Below are 17,572 nucleotides of genomic sequence, written 5' to 3' on the forward strand. Positions count from 1 at the left end.
CAATTACATTTACTCAATTTTAACTCTAGGACCCTCTTTCATACAAGGTCTCAAGATCAGTTAATAAGGACCCACCTAAAAGCCCTCATCACATCTGTTAATGTGCTTAGTGGTGCATCTTCAAAATAAAATTTCAATTAGATTGAGATAAACTTGTTTTTGGGGCATTTGCTTACTTTGCCTGGTTGGTAATTCTAATTGCCTTTATATCTTTATGACTTTTATCACTTTTGTGACACTGTAAAAATGGCTCAATTATTCAGGAATCATGAATGTGAGACAGGAACAGTTTCATCACTTTATTAATGAGTTTAATTATTTATACCAACAAACAAAAACTGTCTCTCTCCCTCCAGTCCTCACTGTTCATCATCTCCTTTATCCAACCGTTCTGTTCCCAACAATGACATTTTTTCCCTCAGACAAGGGTGATAAAAGAGCAGGGTCACAGCAAATTAAAAACTAAGTGTGACAGATCAGAAGATGGAAACAAACGAAAAAAAAACATGAAAACGGCACATTTAGTCAGCTCTTCATTTAGGAAAATACAAAGAATAATGTCCATGCTTTGCTAACAGACACACACACACACACACACACACATACACACACACACAGACACACAGACAGACAGACAGACAGAGACACACACACACACACACACACACACACACACACACACACACACACACACACACACACACACACACTCCCTGCAGCTGTGCTCAAGAAACTCACAAAGTATCTGTGAAACATACACACTGTCAACAGGTCAAACCTGTAACACTCATACGACACACAGCGAGGGAAACAGGACACAGTTGGACACAGGAGATGATACATGTCAATGGACAGATTGGTTTTCTCCTTTCCTCCAAACACAGACACACTCACACACAGGGTGAACCACACTCCCTCCCAACCCCATAGATCCAGAGGTTTGTAACATTCCCTTCACACTGAAGTTAAATGGAAAACTGGAGTTCGACCTGTTGGCTAGCATGTGCAGCTGTATCCACACTGATTGAACAGCACACTCCACCATCTGGATCCGAGTACAGTATCTTGGATGTGAAATCATTTTGCATGTGACATTGCTGGACTAAAATTTGGAATTAAAAAACAAAACTAAATAAAAACCAAATCCCTCAAATTTTACCACCCCAGTGGAAAAGAAAAGATTCCCCCACTCCCACCCCCCAAAAAACACAATACAATAAATAAAACAATTATGACAACATTTATGGGGGAAAAGGGAAAGTTGTGAAGAGAGAAATGGAGGGAGAGAGAATAAAAATGAAACATTTTGTTCTGTTTTTTCCCCATGTGAACCAGGGACTGAAATGAAATTGTATTTACAGACTGCGACTGAGGATAAACAGTCCGGCAGCTGCTGCGCCGGTCTACTAGAGAAAAAAAAAAAAATTACAAGAACAACAATAGAATAACAATAATAACAAAAATAACAAAATAAAATAAAAGGTACTTGATATTTACAGTTTAGCAGTGAAAAAAGGAGGAGGAAAGAGGGAAGCAGAAGGCAGAGGGATGAGAGCAAAAAGGAATCAGGGGAGGCTCCAAAAGCTGTTGGGTTCCAGAGGTTTGAGCATCGTTTCTGGTCAGATTATTACTGATATTAGTGGAAGTAATATAGTGTGGTCATCTTGGGCTGAACATGCACATTTGCGTGGTGGAAGAAAGAAACTAGTCCATGCCGACAGTGGACCGCTAGGCTGTGTGAATCATTCGAGATCAGTTCCTACCACCATTACAGGATGTGAAGAACATGATATGAGCGTCAAAGGCAGGCTGTTTGGAAAGGGGGCGAAGAGGGTTTCAACAAAGCTCACAGACACCGCAAACAAAATTCATTCACAGAGTCATCCTCCTGCACAAACAGTAATTTTGTATACTAGCTGAAATGACAACGATGAGCCGGGTGAGCAGTAGTCTCCTTGTACCCTCGGCACCTGACATAATCAAGCTGATATGAAACTTAACACTGTAAAAGTGACATAATTAATGAGCCGACTGTTCACCCTACAGTGCTAGGCAACTGTGTTTATGACATATGAGACATTGAGGCTTCTGTATTAGATGCAACTGGAGCCCCACACCAACGGCTCCCTCCTTGTGAGGTTATGTTCACAGCAGTGTTGGACAGTACACATAACTCAACCCTTTGCTTCCCCTCTACTCCCTTTGGAGATGTGCAATACTTACTCAAGAATCAACATGAAACGCTTGGTTTCCAGCTTAACCAACATGACAACATGAGCTTATACTGAAGAAACTGAAGATGTGTGCACTCTGCTCGTATAAAGCTCCCTCTCATTCACATAAAAGGCAGTTGAGGAGCTATTCAAAAAGAAACAGTAAAGACAGGCTGTGGTGCCCTGCTTTATAATAAAATTTAAAACCACCTCTTTTCTAAAATGACATGGACAAAATCAGCCAATGTGTTCTGTCTGTATCAAACTGGGAGTTTTAAAAAAATTATTCACATTTGTTCACCGCGGGGCCGGGTGAACTGACAATACTTGAGTAGAGTTCAGGGTAGAAAAATGACAGAAAAGCCACCAGTCTACACAGTGGGTTGTACGATCAAACACTATGTACAGTACAAGTGTGTCATTTTTGACCCTACTAAGGATGATTGTCAATATTAGTCGGGCCTTACATGCGGCCCTCATTCTCAACTCCATAGCCAATCAAGACCCCATTCAATGGCACCACGGCCACACATAAAATTAGCTAATACAAATAAAAAGAACATAAAGGGGATAAAAGTCAACTGTTGATTATATTACAGAAAATCCACACAACATGTACAACCCCCTCCTCATCTCCCAAACATCCTACCCAACCAATGTGGTGTTTCTTTATTCTAACAGGCCAGACAAGGGCTACCCTGGACTTTAACCTGCAGCTTATATTAAGCCCAAGTGTGGATACCTAAATGTCCTTAAAACAACCCAAATCCTCCTGAAGCTAGCAGCCACAGAAATTGCTTTCTATTGGAAATGGTTAACATTCAGGGTAAATAGCAATGCTGAGTGTTTATGTGGGTGTGTATAGTTTTTTCTTTTTTCTATTTAAAAGGTTTGGAGCCAAGAGGAAGGTTGAGAGGGAGAAGAGCAGAGGAGAGAAAAGGAAAATGGGGGAAGACAAAAAAGAAAGGATGACAGAGGGATGGATGCTCAGGTGCTGTTGTTGATGGATCCAGGTGCTGAGCTGGGCTGGGCGGTACTGTCTGACACACTGCCCTCTGCAGGGAGAGAGAGGTAATACAATTGTTACCATCGGAAAATCTCAAAAATAGTTCAGTCATATTTCTGATAGATAATTCATATTTGATTGTTTGAAACTATCCTTGCTGTCACTAAAATGCTTTATGGTCATATTCATAATGATGAGATATTTAGTTTATTGACATTCAGTATTTGGGCTAAAGGTAATCTCAGGGTTGGGTTGCAAAATAGATCAGGGTTAAAGTTCAGACTGGAGTTAATTGCAACGGTCAGGAACAAGAGAGATATTCAAAATGATCCAAATTGCCTGCAATTGTAAATGATCTAGGTCTCTGAAGAGAGATGGTATAATATAATTTGCTAATAAATGAATACAGGACCCATTTTTCTATCAAGAGAAAACTGTAGCTTAAAAACAATATCCAATCATACCGTGTGAGGCAGGCGATGTCTGTGCGCGAGCGTGAGGAGGAATGAGTGTGGAGTTCAACTGGGGCTGGATAGACAGCTCTGAGGGAGCAGAAAAGACAAGTAAATGTTTAATTCTGTATAAAGTGAAGGTCATCAAAAGTCAAATACAAGAAATACATTGGGGAGATAAATGGAAAAAATGAATGACAGGGAGGCAAACTCACCAACGGGACTGAAGTTGAAGAGGAGCGGCAGTTCTCGTCCGCTGGGCAGGCGGGTGTTGGGCTGGCGCAGCTCATCGAAGAAGGCGTGTGCACATGCCTCCAGAGGAGAGAGCCTGGTCACCGGCGTGTATTCCAGCAGTCGAGAGCAGAGGGCAATGGCCTCTGGTGGGGTACGAGGCTTAAACACCTGACAGGAGAGAGAAAGGGAGAAAGTCAATGAATAAATTTAGGGTTCTGTATCGATACATGGAGAGAGTCAGTCCCACCAGGAATTTGTGTTCATGTTCTTGCACAAATATGAAGATTCCAAAGAAGTGTGGATAACATTTTAAAAACAAAACACAATAACTACTAGCATAAGCCATCAAATTTCAGTTTCGTACAACCTGGGTCTTATTTTTTTGTATTTTCCTGTGGCATATTTCCTATCCAGTAAAGAGGAAAAAAGCAGATTCAGTACCTATAAATAGTAAAATCTCCCACTGAGAGAGAGTGTGGTTAATTGTTTTCCAGCAATTAATCTACTTCAGTAGAGTGAACATACCTTTGTCCAAGGGTGTGCTTTGATCTGTGGGAATTTGAACTCTGTGTAGTTAGGGTTCATCTCCCGGATCTGCTCCCTTGTTGGTGTCCCCAGAACCTGACAAACAAGGTGAAAAGTTAATATTCATTCATATAATTACAATCATTGGCATGTCCTTCATGCTTGTGCACAACAGGGGGAGGAGGGATTGTCAGTGTGGGTGATAACACAGATATTCTTTGTTATATTGACTGATCTCTATCTAATAACACCCATCTGTAAATTTCATTATACATGTGTTTAGTTAAGTAGGACTTTAAACTTTGCTTCTTTATGTGCGTTTCTTTTTCCATAATTCTTACAAATACAGTGTCTTGATTCTAAAACCCATACCAACAGTGATATTGCATGGTCAGGCTGTACCAAAACTAGTTTCAATTCCAAACTTAACACCATGTCTTGTTTCATCTAGTGGCTTATACAATTAGTTGGCCTTCCTCCACTGCTTGTAGCATCCTTACTGTACCTTGATGATCTCTACTAGCTGGTCCACACCACTGTCCCCGGGGAAGATGGGCTGGCCCAGCAGCAGCTCAGCAAGCACACAGCCGGCCGACCAGATGTCAATGTTGGATGTGTAGTCGGTGGCACCAAAGATGAGCTCCGGGGCACGATAGTACCGTGAGCAGATATAGGACACATTCGGCTCCCCCCGAACTAGCTGCTTAGCACTAGAAGGTGGTAGATGGGAGATGAGGCAGAAAAACAGATGGTTCAGGAGGAGAGTGCCAGTCAAAATGAACTTTAAGTTTCTTAGTATTTTTGTTTCACAAAGCATGTAAGTGACTTAGACAGGGAGGTAAGAAGGCATGTGACTGATACATAGAGGCAAAGTCAAGTCTTGAGAAAGAGATGGCTATACAAACAGACAGTTAACTAAACATGCATGCTGAGACACAGACAGTTACCACAATGGAAAGAATGATAGAGACAGGCAGACATGTTCAGAGGCAGTGTCTGTTACTGACCTGCCAAAGTCACAGAGTTTGAGGATGGCTGTCTCTGGGTCCACCAGGAGGTTCTGGGGCTTGATGTCTCTGTGACACACGCCCTGGGAATGGATATAAGCCAGACTGCGGAACAGCTGGTACATGTACACCTGAGGGGGGACAGAGAGGGTTGGAATAATGCCTGACATTCTTTCACAACAGAATCATACTCATATTCCAAGATTAATAACAAATGAGCAAGTGAGGAAGACTGAGTTCACTATTGTCATGTCTTTTCCCTGTTCTTGTGCTCAGGTGTCAGGTGACGCTTGACTCGTGGGAGACGTCTTTGCTGCAGTGCTCAACCAAGATTTCTGCAGGGGTTTCCCAAGTTAAATTTAAGACTTTTAAAGACCTTTTAAGCCACAATTCATTGCCATTTAATCATCAAATCAGCCAAAATATGAGGGAATAATGGAAATCAAGTAGGGGCCTTATGTCCCAGAATGATCACATTTTCCAGTACTTTCAAGCAATGAAATAAACTGTCAAATAAATGCAACCTGGACCCATATATGTGGCAGTAATTGGATGGATGGATTAACCTATTAAAAATGATTCCGTCCTGTCAATTAACTGCACTGTATACATTTAAATGTTATAATGAGTAACCAGGAATTTAAACTTCATTGCCAGCAAGACTGCTTGTCTTATGTGACCTGAACTGACCTCGGCTAATGTTGAATCAACTAGCTCCCAAAATGGGCATCAGGACCCCTCTAGTGGGTCACCAGACAATGAATGGTTAAGGAAAGAAGAAGAATATTGTTCTTTTATGAAAATGTGTAACCATGTTTCAGACCTTTCTTAAATCTGCTTATTTCTATTCACAAGTTGTAGAGGTGTGTAGGATGTGATGAGTGACACTGCTTCATTTAAACAAACCAAGAAGGCTTGGGACCACTGAGCTAAATTCTAGCTAACCCTAGTTCATGGTTACTGTACTACAGATATATCTGGCTATTTTACTCAAGATTAGATAGCAATATAATTTCTTTTCCAAAGGCAGGAGCACATGAGTGTCTGTCTGTATAGATTTTCATCATTTCTATATGTTCCCTGATCGGTTTTCAGGTTCACTGTACATGTTGAAAGAAGCATCTGTATGGTGTCTGATGCAGCCTGCAGTGGCATGTTTCTACAAAAAAAAAAAATAAAGGGGTGAAAAATTCTCCCCGAAGACTCGTAACCAACCTCATCCAACCCCTGTTTCACATTTGACTACACATCCTAGTCTGCACCCATTTAATGTGTCTGTGGAATGCAGACGGTAAGCATCTTAATATGAAACCACCGTCATCATCACCATTATCATCATTATTACCCACATGATGCAGTGACAGCAGGCCGGCCACAGATTACAAAATGATTAAAGACAAGATGACTGAGGGATGAGAGATGATGGTTGAAAAGGGTGCAGAGAGAGAGAGAGAGAGAGAGAGAGAGATACAAAAGGGGTGAGGAAGGGGGAGACAATGAGAGACATGATAAAAACATGAGACCCACAGGGCAAGGAAGGGGAAAAGAAGGCCTGAGACATGCTGTGATTGAAGTGTGTCGCTGGAGGAAGGAGGGATGACAGGAGAGGAAAGAGGGAGAGATCAGTATGCATCTCAAAGCCACAGGGGAGCAGCAGGCTGAGGTAGGGAAATGGGCCATGAGACAGCTATAATGTCCTCTCTGCTGCTGCAGACACAGTAAACACACAAACATTCTCCCTGAAATGAGCACCCTTTTAGACAGGGAACCAAGTGTATTGCAAACACGTTAATTCCCATGGGGCCATCTTTCCCTTTCTGCTTTCATAATCCTTAAAGAGTGAGCTGTCTGTGAAAAACAAACAGGAAAATACTTGGTTGTTCATTACATCCACTGGCAATTACTGAACAAAATTTTACCTTCAGTTTCCACCAAATATCAGTAAAATACTGCACAATAACTGATCTGACTAAATGAGACTAAATTCAAAAAGCTAAGATGAAATATTAAATCTAATACCTTTTATTATCTGACACATGGAGAGAGATGACAACCTACCATGGAAACCAGTGACCAGTGTAAGTATGTACAAAGTACAAAAAATACAAATCAGACCCATTTATTAATTTACAGCTATAATGCATTTGAGACGCACATCCCACATCACTATCAGACAATGTCCACTTGATTTGCAATCCTTGCTTTTTAGATAAACAGACAAGGGTGAAAACACAACCTCTGCAAACACTGTGGACTTAATATAACAAGTAGTGGCTGGACAGGCCAGACAGTATTTGCTTCTAAGATGATAACTGCACTTTTCACTTGTGATGTACAGACATGAAGTGTGTCATCCTTGAATAACTGAACTTAATTTAACATTCTGATGCCTTGAGTGGTGTGGTGAAAGCGGCGAAGGGAAAACACCCAGGAGCACACCCCAGCTGTGTTGTATGTCTTTTTGTGTCTACTTACCTTAACATAAATGATAGGGATGGTAGTCTTGGCCTTGTTGAAGTGCCGAGCCACCCTGTACACCGTCTCGGGGACGTAGTCCAGCACCAGATTCAAATACACCTCATCTTTCTGGAAAGGAGGAAAAAAGCAAGAAAGAGGGCTGTATAATTAGAAGTGGATGTGACATCTAATCCAATCCAAATCAAAAGTTATTACTTCACAAAAAACTAAATTTAGTGCTATGAGCATAATCTACAGAACAAACCAGTGTAAAAAATATGCTGATTGGATAAAGTAAGAAAACTAAAAATAATTAATGCTGTGAGCTATGAGCAGTGATTAGCTATATAACTGAAGAAATAAGAGGAAATAAGAAAGAAATGATTATACTTCACTTATCTTAAATGGATATTTGCTGCAAACAATGACTAAATAAACAATTACAGTTGTACAGCTCTTTGACATTGCAGTTCCACTTCATAAGCACTAACACACAGCTGTCATTATGAGTGTAAAAACAATTAATTGGCCTGCTATAGTAAACATTGCAAAAGTACAATGAAGCATAAACACTACTCGACTCGAATGCAGGGGAGAATATTCTGGTTTGCTGTACTTAATTCATAAACCATAAAATTTTTCATTAGGAAATATTATGCATGAATTTTTACTCTTTACAGAGGCGGGTTAGAATAATCGAGTTATAGAGTAATTCTATGCCAGTGAGGATGTGCTATGTCTGTTGTATCCGATTTGACATAAATTCAGTACATGCCACTTCGTACAACTTATATAAAGATGCATCTTGATCTGAGGAATTCAGGGACACAATTATTTTGTTTCTTAAGTATAGCACAGATCAGAAGTTATGGGCCAAGAGGTAATCTCACTTGTCAGTGATTCACAATCCCATCAACTCTAATATTTGTTGTTCTCATTGTGAATGAGACAATACATAAACGTTTTCTTCCCTTTCAAGTTTAGATTGTGTTTTCTCAGATGCAGATACATTTTGGGGAGAAGCAAAACCACAACAATAATCTGAGAGACTCAGTGAAAGAGTGTGAATTCATGTTACAAATCAGACAAAGTTCTACAAGTCCAGAACATGTCTATGAATCATCCTTGATGCATGCACCATAAAAACGGCTGGGTGTGGAGGCAGAGTGCTCCACCTGGAAACTCGATTTCTACTACACACACCTTCTCTCCGCTGGAGTAGAAGAAGTAACGTAGCCTCACAATGTTGCAGTGGTCCAGTTTCCTCATTATTTGCAGCTCTCTATTCTACAATGAAGAAAAGAAAAAGGAAAGGGAAGAGAAATCCAGATTGTGAATTCTGCAAAAAACTTTCACAACAAACTGACAGTTAATTTAAGATAGTTACTCCTACTGTACTCTATATTGTAATCCAGAGAGTGAGAGAGCAGTGCTTAAAAAAGAATAAAATTAAATAAAAATTTGCACATACCAAAAGCCACAACAACCTTTTCTGTAGATGCAAAGTTCCTTTTTAGACAATAGCATTTTGCTCTACTATGATTATCTGAGTAAACCTGTCTAAGCATACCTTAAATCTCTTGTCTTGGAGAACCTTCTTAATTGCCACCATCTCCTGGCTGTCGATGAGGCGAGCCTGGTAGACCACTCCAAAGGAGCCATTTCCTATAACCTTTATGTCTGTGTAGGACACTTCCTGTGGGCGATCAGGGCCCTGGCCGGGCGTGGCTACCACCGTCGTCACTTTGCCACTGTCTCCTGTGAATGAAAGCACAAGTACATCTTGTCATGGAGATTCAGAAATTGTAAAAAATTGTCCCAGTCAAGACATTCACTGTGGCCTCACACCAGTTACATATCTATTATTCTGAAATTATAAACATACTGTGATGAAATAAGAAATAGCATAAAAAGCACCATACTTTCCATAAAGTTATGTTCAGAAATGTAAGACACATACTCCTAACACAAACCTCTCCAGATTAGCTTTTAAACCAGTATCCCTAAGAGAGAAAAGCCAAACATCAACTAGCTCTCTCTCTCCTTTGAATGGTTGTGACCTATGTGGTGGCTCCCCAGACACACTGCACTAGCTGGTAATGAGCTCCTGATACTTCACACAACACTTTCCCCTGCTCCCCTGGGTGAACTTAGTTGAAACCCCCTTCATACTGGAGACATGCATATGATGCAGGTCAACTGAAGTTCAACCAGAGTCTGACCCAGACTACTTGTCTTGGATCAGTAATATGTCGTCACAATTAACAGATGATTCCCCAACAGTATTCCAAATACACATCACTGCTTTTTACCATTACCAAATAAATTTATAAAATTTGTTTCAGTTTCCCTTGAAGCCAGGTTCTTTGCTTTGCTTGCAAGGTGCTATATATATTTTGAGTTGAATGTTATAGGTGGACTACAGTGGTTATGCTTTTATTTGTTATTATTAGGTTTTAGCGCAAACAGGTAAAGAAGTTTAGGAAGAACATAGTGCTGTTTGCAAAAAAAAAAAAAAAAAGCTGCGTGTCAACCAAAGGTTCTTCAGGAACTTAAAAGTTCCTGTGGCCCATTGTTGTCTGTGTTTCCACCGCGGCCTTAAGTCCCGGGAAGATTATGCAAAATTATTACTTGACATAACATTATTCACAGCACTTTGAGGGCATAACATGAACAAAAATACAAATTGTGTCCCGTATATATTCAATACAGGACGCAGCATTTTATTTTCAAATACGGGACGATCGTGTATTATATGTGACGTATGGCAACCATAGCCACCCCGGTTGTTGTGGTCCTTTACTTTTTTGATGTCCTTTTAAGTTTTTTTTACCTTCTTCCAGACCTGTTTCGTGGTGTGGAGAATGTTTATTCACTCGCTGCGGACTAAACATCGCAGGTGAATCAAAATGCAGCAAGCACCTTTGGAAAGTACTACCCCCCGACCAGGTACCTTTTTGGGGATCGATCAATTACCCAAGAACTAAATTTAGACCCTGGTTCGTGCGGTTGAAACGTGCATAGTTCCTCAAAAGGTTCCTGGTTCCTGGGGAAAGTTCCTGCGGTGGAAACACTAAAATAGCCTTTTACCATGTCACAGTGTGAGGTGTAACTCTGGATAAGAAACACTTGTTGTGATGTTGTGATCTAAACTCTCATTCATTACTGCCTCACCCTTCCATTAGTTAAATCAAAACAAAGTTGGATTTAATTAAATAGAACACAAGTCAAAACTAAGAGGCTCTGCTGAAAAAGTGGCCCCGTAAAAAGGAACACAGTAAAAGTGCAACTACACCCTGATCATATTATGTACAGCTAAAGGGTCAAGTGAGAGCTGTAGCACTAATATTAGAGGAAATTTTACATGAATGAATACAAGGTGTATGTTTTAAAGTAGTCCAACAGTGTCATTGGCTAATGTTTGACCTTGTGGAAATCAAGCAAAGTGAGAAGCTCATGATCTAACAGTCACTGACAGCTCTAGTTAGGGTCAAGTAGCTGCTCAGTGTTTTACGCACGTGCACGTGTTAGTTCAAGAATGATCTGACAAATCGGCACCAGAAGCAATGACACTGGGATGGGAAGAGGAGCAAAAAAGAGGCCCATTGCCAAAAGGCTTGTCAGAGCCTGTGATGAAATTGCGTGGACAGTAGCACACCCAGAAGTGCTACCATTTCCTGGGCTTGCTCACTTCGCCTGTCTCAACAGGACCCCTCCTGATCTCTAGTCGGTCTCCGAGTCTCAAAATGGAGTCAGACAATGAAGCATTTAGGTCTCTTCAATAAACTGACAAAAAAAAACCAAGACAGCAATTTGGCGTCATCACCTGCTATTTCTGTCTGCAAAAAAAAAATGTCAAAAGTTCCAAATTCAACTATTATCTCCAATTGATTATCAATGAAAAATGAAAACCATATACTTTTTCTTTTTTTTTGGCAGTTTTCCACCAAAACCTTTTTCAAGGTTAACAGTAAACAGCAGCCGATAGCGAATCCACATGATTGGCCTAGATCTGATCTCTACCCTCGGGTCAGCAGGAAATATTTAGCTTTCGAGATCAGTCACTGTGTGGGTCCTGCACATTCCTGTGTTCCAGCTCCAAAATACACTGCTCCTCTGTGTTTCCTTTTAGCATCACTTTCACTCATTTTAAACAAGTTAAGACAGAGGGGAGCACATTAAATATGGAGCAGCTGTGGCATGATAGTCCCTTGAATAATGAATGCACAGATGAGCACTCTGCCCAGCTGTCAGTGAATAGCTTTGGTTTCTGATACGTCAATGCAAGCCTGATGAGTAAGAGAAAAAGGATGAGCAAAGTGACTTTCATCACACCCACACTTATAAGTAATTGGCTTGGAGCTTGTTGGTAGGTGTAAAACCCAAGCCCACTTTTAACTTGACACAATGATCAGCAACTGCAGGACAAATTACAACTAGTATTTTACCATTAGTGATGTATGGGAATTATAATGGCACCTTGCCTAATTGCGTATGGCGATGGATTTACACTGGGTGTGGCTTTTAATCCATTCATCTACACATCCACTATTGTGGATGCACAATAGAGGATGCATCAGAAGCAAATCACAGTCACATAATATACATTACAGATAACTCTATCAATGATATACACATTTGCTAATCAACCACAGCTCACAACAGTTTACAGTTAATGTAACTGTTTCATAACACACAGACTCAAGATGGTTCTCTTGTGATGAACAGATTCAACTTTTTCTTTCCTGTTACCGATTTCAATACCTCAGCTCAGGGTATCTATCGATGCATTGCAGAGTATTGATCCAATATGGCGCTCTCTTTCAATGTCACTATCTGCTATTATTTTTTTGTTTATATTATTATTTCCCCTAAGGGATAAATAAAGTATTTATCTATATATCTATCTATTTTATCATATTATTTATCGTTTTTGGTATTGTCATTTTGCAGTTTTTCCTTTTTTCTGTCTTTGTACTGTCCACTTTGCTGCTACAATACTGCAAATCTACCCCACTGTAGGACTAAAAGAAATATCTTAGCTTTTTTCTGAATTTAAAATCCATATAGAACTTATTGGAATCATTTTTATGTAAGGTAACATGAGGCCTTGGCACTACATACTGAGTCGAGGCCCAATAAAATACTGAATTTCATAATGACATTGATGAGGAAAATGTATTTAATGTGGATTGGTCATGTCTAAAGTTGGAGTCGCTGGATCTGTACCAATGCATCTCTTCTCTTGACCATTTTTATGCCACTAATAATACAGGTGTGTGTGGGTTCAGGATATGAAGGCTGGATGGAGGCAGCTGCGATTTTAAAAAGTGTAACAGGATGTAATGACATCATAACCTACAGGTCCAAGTGAAGTAGCTTAATACTTTTGAAATGGTTAACAGACACAAGGCCAAACCAGTGATTTTAACAAGTCTCTCGTGTGAAAGCACTCTAGAACAGAAATGAATAGAGCCAAGAATTAAACCATATTTTGGTACATACTGAAATGTGTCAATAGCACCAGGTATTAAAAGCGCAAGTAATAAAAGCCGGTGATAAATGGTTGCTCAGATTTGTACTCCTCTTCTTATCTGATCAGACTTTCTGATTTTAGACATTTTACTTAGATTAATTTCTTGTACAGTAAGTTGTCTTTGACTACATGTAACATTTGATAGGTAGGAATGAATGTGCAACTGATGTTTGTTTGGCCAAATGTAATCACTTTAAATCTGTCACAGCCACCATCTCTGGAGGCTTCGATCAGCCAAAATGGATAAATATTTTATTCTTCCTCCTCCTGCTCTCAGTGATCACTGATACCATTTTTCAATATCGCCAAAGACACCATTTAGTTGTTCTTGCTGACATATGTTTTTGTTTATTGTATAAGACAAGTGAATGAGTACAAAGTAGTGATTCAATTGTGCCTTTTTAATGCTACCTGTCAATCAAGAACAGTTATTCCTTTACCGCTGTAGTAGAATCATTGATGAAATCACTAAAACATGACAAGTGTTTAACAACAGTGAATATAAGTTAATGGATGCCTGTATTGTATGACTGGCAGTATTGGCAGAATCAGGGAGTATAGGTATCAGACAGCGGCCTTTTCAATAACACTGCTACATTGCACCTGACGATGTCTGAACAGTCAGAAATATTCCTTTTGGGAAAGCTCTGTTTTCCCAGGGCACATTAAAAATTGAGCCTGGGGTTTTTGGATTTATCCACTCCAGAGAGCTTAGTTTTCAGTGTAAAAACAGCCAGGTTAATTTGGACAAAAGGCCAAAAGGTAGAGATGGAGAGATGTTTTCATATTTGGACAGCTTACGTGCCGTTCACACATTTTTCAAAAAGCTGGGATGATGGCTGCAATTCATTGTAAATGAGACCTGGCTTTGCAGGGCATGAACTCGGCAGACTCAAAGAGCACCCAGCTACACTACATGGGCAAAAGGAGAAAGGCTCAACTTTATGCAAATATCCTCTGACGCAGTGTGAGCGACAGCCAGGCAAGAGCCAATTGTGATCATCTTGATTTCAGCAGGAAACAAATCGCCAATATTGTTGGTGTGTGCGTGTTGTTGTTGTGCTCAACACATAAAATTTGTTTCAGTTTCCCCTGAAGCCAGGTTCTTTGTTTTGCTTGCACAAATTCTGTTATTATTTAAGTTCACATCACAGTTTATATTTTTGAGTTAAGTGTTGTAGATGGACTACAGTGGTTATGCTTATATTTGTTATTATGCTTTCTTTAAGGGCTAAAATAGTTTAATTATTTATGACAGGTGATTGTCCTGTAAGGAAGGTTTTAGCGCAAACGGGTAAAGAAGTTTAGGAAGAACTTGGTGCTGATAAAATGTAGAGAAGTTTGCAAAAAAAAAAAAAAAAAAGCTGCGTTTCGACCAAAAGTTCTTCAGGAACTAAAAGGTTCCTGTGGCCCATTGTTGTCTGTGTTTCCACCGTGGCCTTAAGTCCCGGGAAGATTATGCAAAATTATTACTTGACATTACATTATTCACAGCACTTTGGGGGGATAACATGAACGAAAATACGGGAAAAATTGTGTCCCGTATATATTCAATAGTCAATAGCATTTTATTTTCAAATACGGGACGATCCCATATTATACGTGATGGGTGGCGACCCAAGCCACTCCGGCTGTTGTGGTCCTTAATTTTCCTTTTAAAGTTTTTTTTAACCTTCTTCCGGACCCGTTTTGCAGTGTGGAGAATGTGTTTCCTCGCTCGCTCGGACTAAACATCACGGGTTAATCAAAATGCAGCAAGTACTCGACCAGTCAACACAGTTAGTGTTGATGTAGTCTAAAACAGAACTTTTGTTTGGGTTTCTGCAGGGTCCAGTCACCTGACACAAGAACAATGCTTTCACAGAGTTCAGCAGATTCTGAAGACCAAGACTGAAACATTCTAAAAACTGTACAAGTGAAAACGCCATCTTGCATTTAAAACCAATGGATGTGAATGAGCCAAGTCACTTAGTGAAGATCTGGTGATTGGCTGCAAGTACTGAGTTCAGCAGGGACTTAAAGCACAGCGACTTATTTGAATTTCTATCTTTGATTTCCATTCATTTGCTTTGTCATTTCACTTGTGGTAATGATCAATTATTGATCACACTGACCATTATTTTTATTGCCGACCTCCAGTTTTTCTTTCCCGTTATTAGACACAAGCTATTTCCTTTGGTGTCTTGCAGTCTGCCCTTCTGCACACCTCTGTTTAAACCTTTAGATCTTCAGCCAACTGCTACTGCTGCAGAGCTACATGACCCCTGAGCATTCTGCAAGTTCTTGTCATCACACCAGCAAAACCAACTGGAGTGACTTTGCTGTTGGCAAAGCAGGGTTTCCAGTACAACCATCAAAATGGTGAAGAAAGTGAGCATATTCAACCATCTGCATAATTACTTAAGGGGATAAAGGCTCCTTCTAAGGTGTACAAAAATTGATTATAATTCAGAACTTGTCTTCCACCCGAGGATGGTGGCACAGTTGCACAGGCAATACGCCAGATACAGGTGTGCCAAACTGTTTCCATTACACAAAGCAAGAACATTCTCGCTTTCCTGATTTTAAAGATACCCTGGTATGGATTCATGTAGTGGACCAACTGTTTGAAATCATGGATCGATGCTTTTAGGTATCCATAAGTGTAGTCATCCTGGCGAGCAGTTGGATAACAATAAAGGATGGTCAACCTTTGCTGGTTAATAAGCAGCTGGAACCTAAGTAATTTGGGAAATTAGACTGAAAATAATTCCCATGTACTGAGGCTACTACATTGTAAACTAATGTTACCCTAATTTGGAGAAAAACTATCTGTGCAAGATCAGACTACACCGAGGACGACGCCTAAAAACTTAAACCTGATCATTTTCAGCCTACTCTTTACTAACGTTAGCAAGCTAGTTAGCTTCCACATCTGATATTAAAGACGAATATATTCAAGCATCGGCTAACACCAACTCTATTCTTGGATTGTAATGTAATAATAATGGTTTGGTAATGTTGCCGAAAAAATGACATAACGTTATCTAACGTCGAAAAATCAGCGGCTTGGTTCTAGGCTTGCCACCACCAGCTAACGATAATGTTAGCTATGCGATAAAAGCCCTTGGTGGCAGCGGTTCCTTAGTGAAAAACACAGCTAACGTTAGCCGGACAGCTAAGTTAAGTTAGCTAACCCGCTAAGGTTAGCTCCGCGGCAATGATCGAGATTAAACACACGCCGACACATTTCCTTTAAAATAACGCACAGCTCGAGCTTTAATAATAACATGTAAATTGGGCTTATGAAAGAAAAATATAACAATACTCACTAGGCAGTTTCAGATTCGGAAAGCTCGTCGAGCTGCTTCCAGTGGCTTGTGAAGCCCCAGTTTTTCCTGTCGAGCTTCCACCGGCTACTGCTGATCCGGCACCGGCTGCAGCGGATCCGGGAGCTCCGGGAGGCTCAGCGAATGAGCTGGTCCTGGGCCGCCCGCTGCCGCTCATATTTGTGTGAACTAAAAGCCGGGGCAAGGTTGAGTGTTATTCGCAGCCAGACCGGCACAGATTTCAGCTATCTATATGTATTTTAATATTCGATATAAATAAAAAACTACACTTACAGCGTTCTGTATAGGCTGCCCGTCTCCCCCTTTCTTCCTCTGTAGAACGATGATGGTGGGGGGACTGGGGAGTTGACGCACAACGACGTAACGCTCGCAAGGGCTGATGGGAAACTGAGTTGTTGAGAGCTTCATGGCCTCATTACACTCAGTTGTCGGTTTATTAGGGATACCTAGCTAAAACTAATGCAGTCCAATACAACAGCATTTTTATTAAAATTATTTTAGACAGGTATTGATTCATCTTCATGGTCATTTTCGAGGATGTAGGGGTGCTGTTGAACTGTAAGGTATTATACAGAGATGTACAGTAATTCTGTTATTTAGTCTTCCCTGATTGATATAAATGCGGTGGGCAAAATAATAGAAACCCGTCAGAGTTTGACAAGATACAACTCAACAGCACGGCAAACTGCATCCTCCAAAATCATCATTAAGTTGTATCAACAACTCTGTAAAACAGTTTCAACAAAAAATGAACATAACCTTCATGAAGGTATTTCTTGCAGGACTGTTGTATAAGACTGCATTTGTTTTAGC

At 40.3% G+C, this 17,572-nt stretch overlaps 1 protein-coding gene across 1 annotated transcript; it reads right to left on the minus strand.

The window, feature by feature from the left end:
- Positions 1-285: 285 nt before the first annotated feature.
- On the minus strand, positions 286-17,109 carry gsk3ab (glycogen synthase kinase 3 alpha b). The gene is made up of 11 exons (XM_023429914.2): positions 17,033-17,109; positions 16,742-16,927; positions 9,465-9,652; positions 9,098-9,181; positions 7,913-8,023; positions 5,438-5,568; positions 4,936-5,140; positions 4,431-4,526; positions 3,887-4,073; positions 3,684-3,761; positions 286-3,268 (listed from the first exon to the last, which is right to left on the minus strand). Exons 2-11 carry the CDS (start codon positions 16,914-16,916, stop codon positions 3,201-3,203), a joined length of 1,323 nt encoding a protein of 440 aa, XP_023285682.1. The 5' UTR covers positions 16,917-16,927; positions 17,033-17,109; the 3' UTR covers positions 286-3,200.
- Positions 17,110-17,572: the final 463 nt, after the last annotated feature.

This window comes from Seriola lalandi, unplaced genomic scaffold (genome assembly GCF_002814215.2).
Source record: "Seriola lalandi dorsalis isolate HSWRI2012SDOR001 ecotype SW California unplaced genomic scaffold, Sedor1 jcf7180002054900, whole genome shotgun sequence".
Classification (NCBI taxonomy): domain Eukaryota; kingdom Metazoa; phylum Chordata; class Actinopteri; order Carangiformes; family Carangidae; genus Seriola; species Seriola lalandi.

Coding starts and splice junctions, on each gene's coding strand:
- gsk3ab (XM_023429914.2), bottom strand. CDS start 16,916: ATGAGCGGCAGCGGGCGGCCCAGGACCAGCTCATTCGCTGAGCCTCCC. Junction 4,527..4,935: donor AGCTAGTAGAGATCATCAAG/GTACAGTAAGGA, acceptor CTTGTTTGTCAG/GTTCTGGGGACACCAACAAG. Junction 4,074..4,430: donor AAGCACACCCTTGGACAAAG/GTATGTTCACTC, acceptor CTCTCCTGTCAG/GTGTTTAAGCCTCGTACCCC.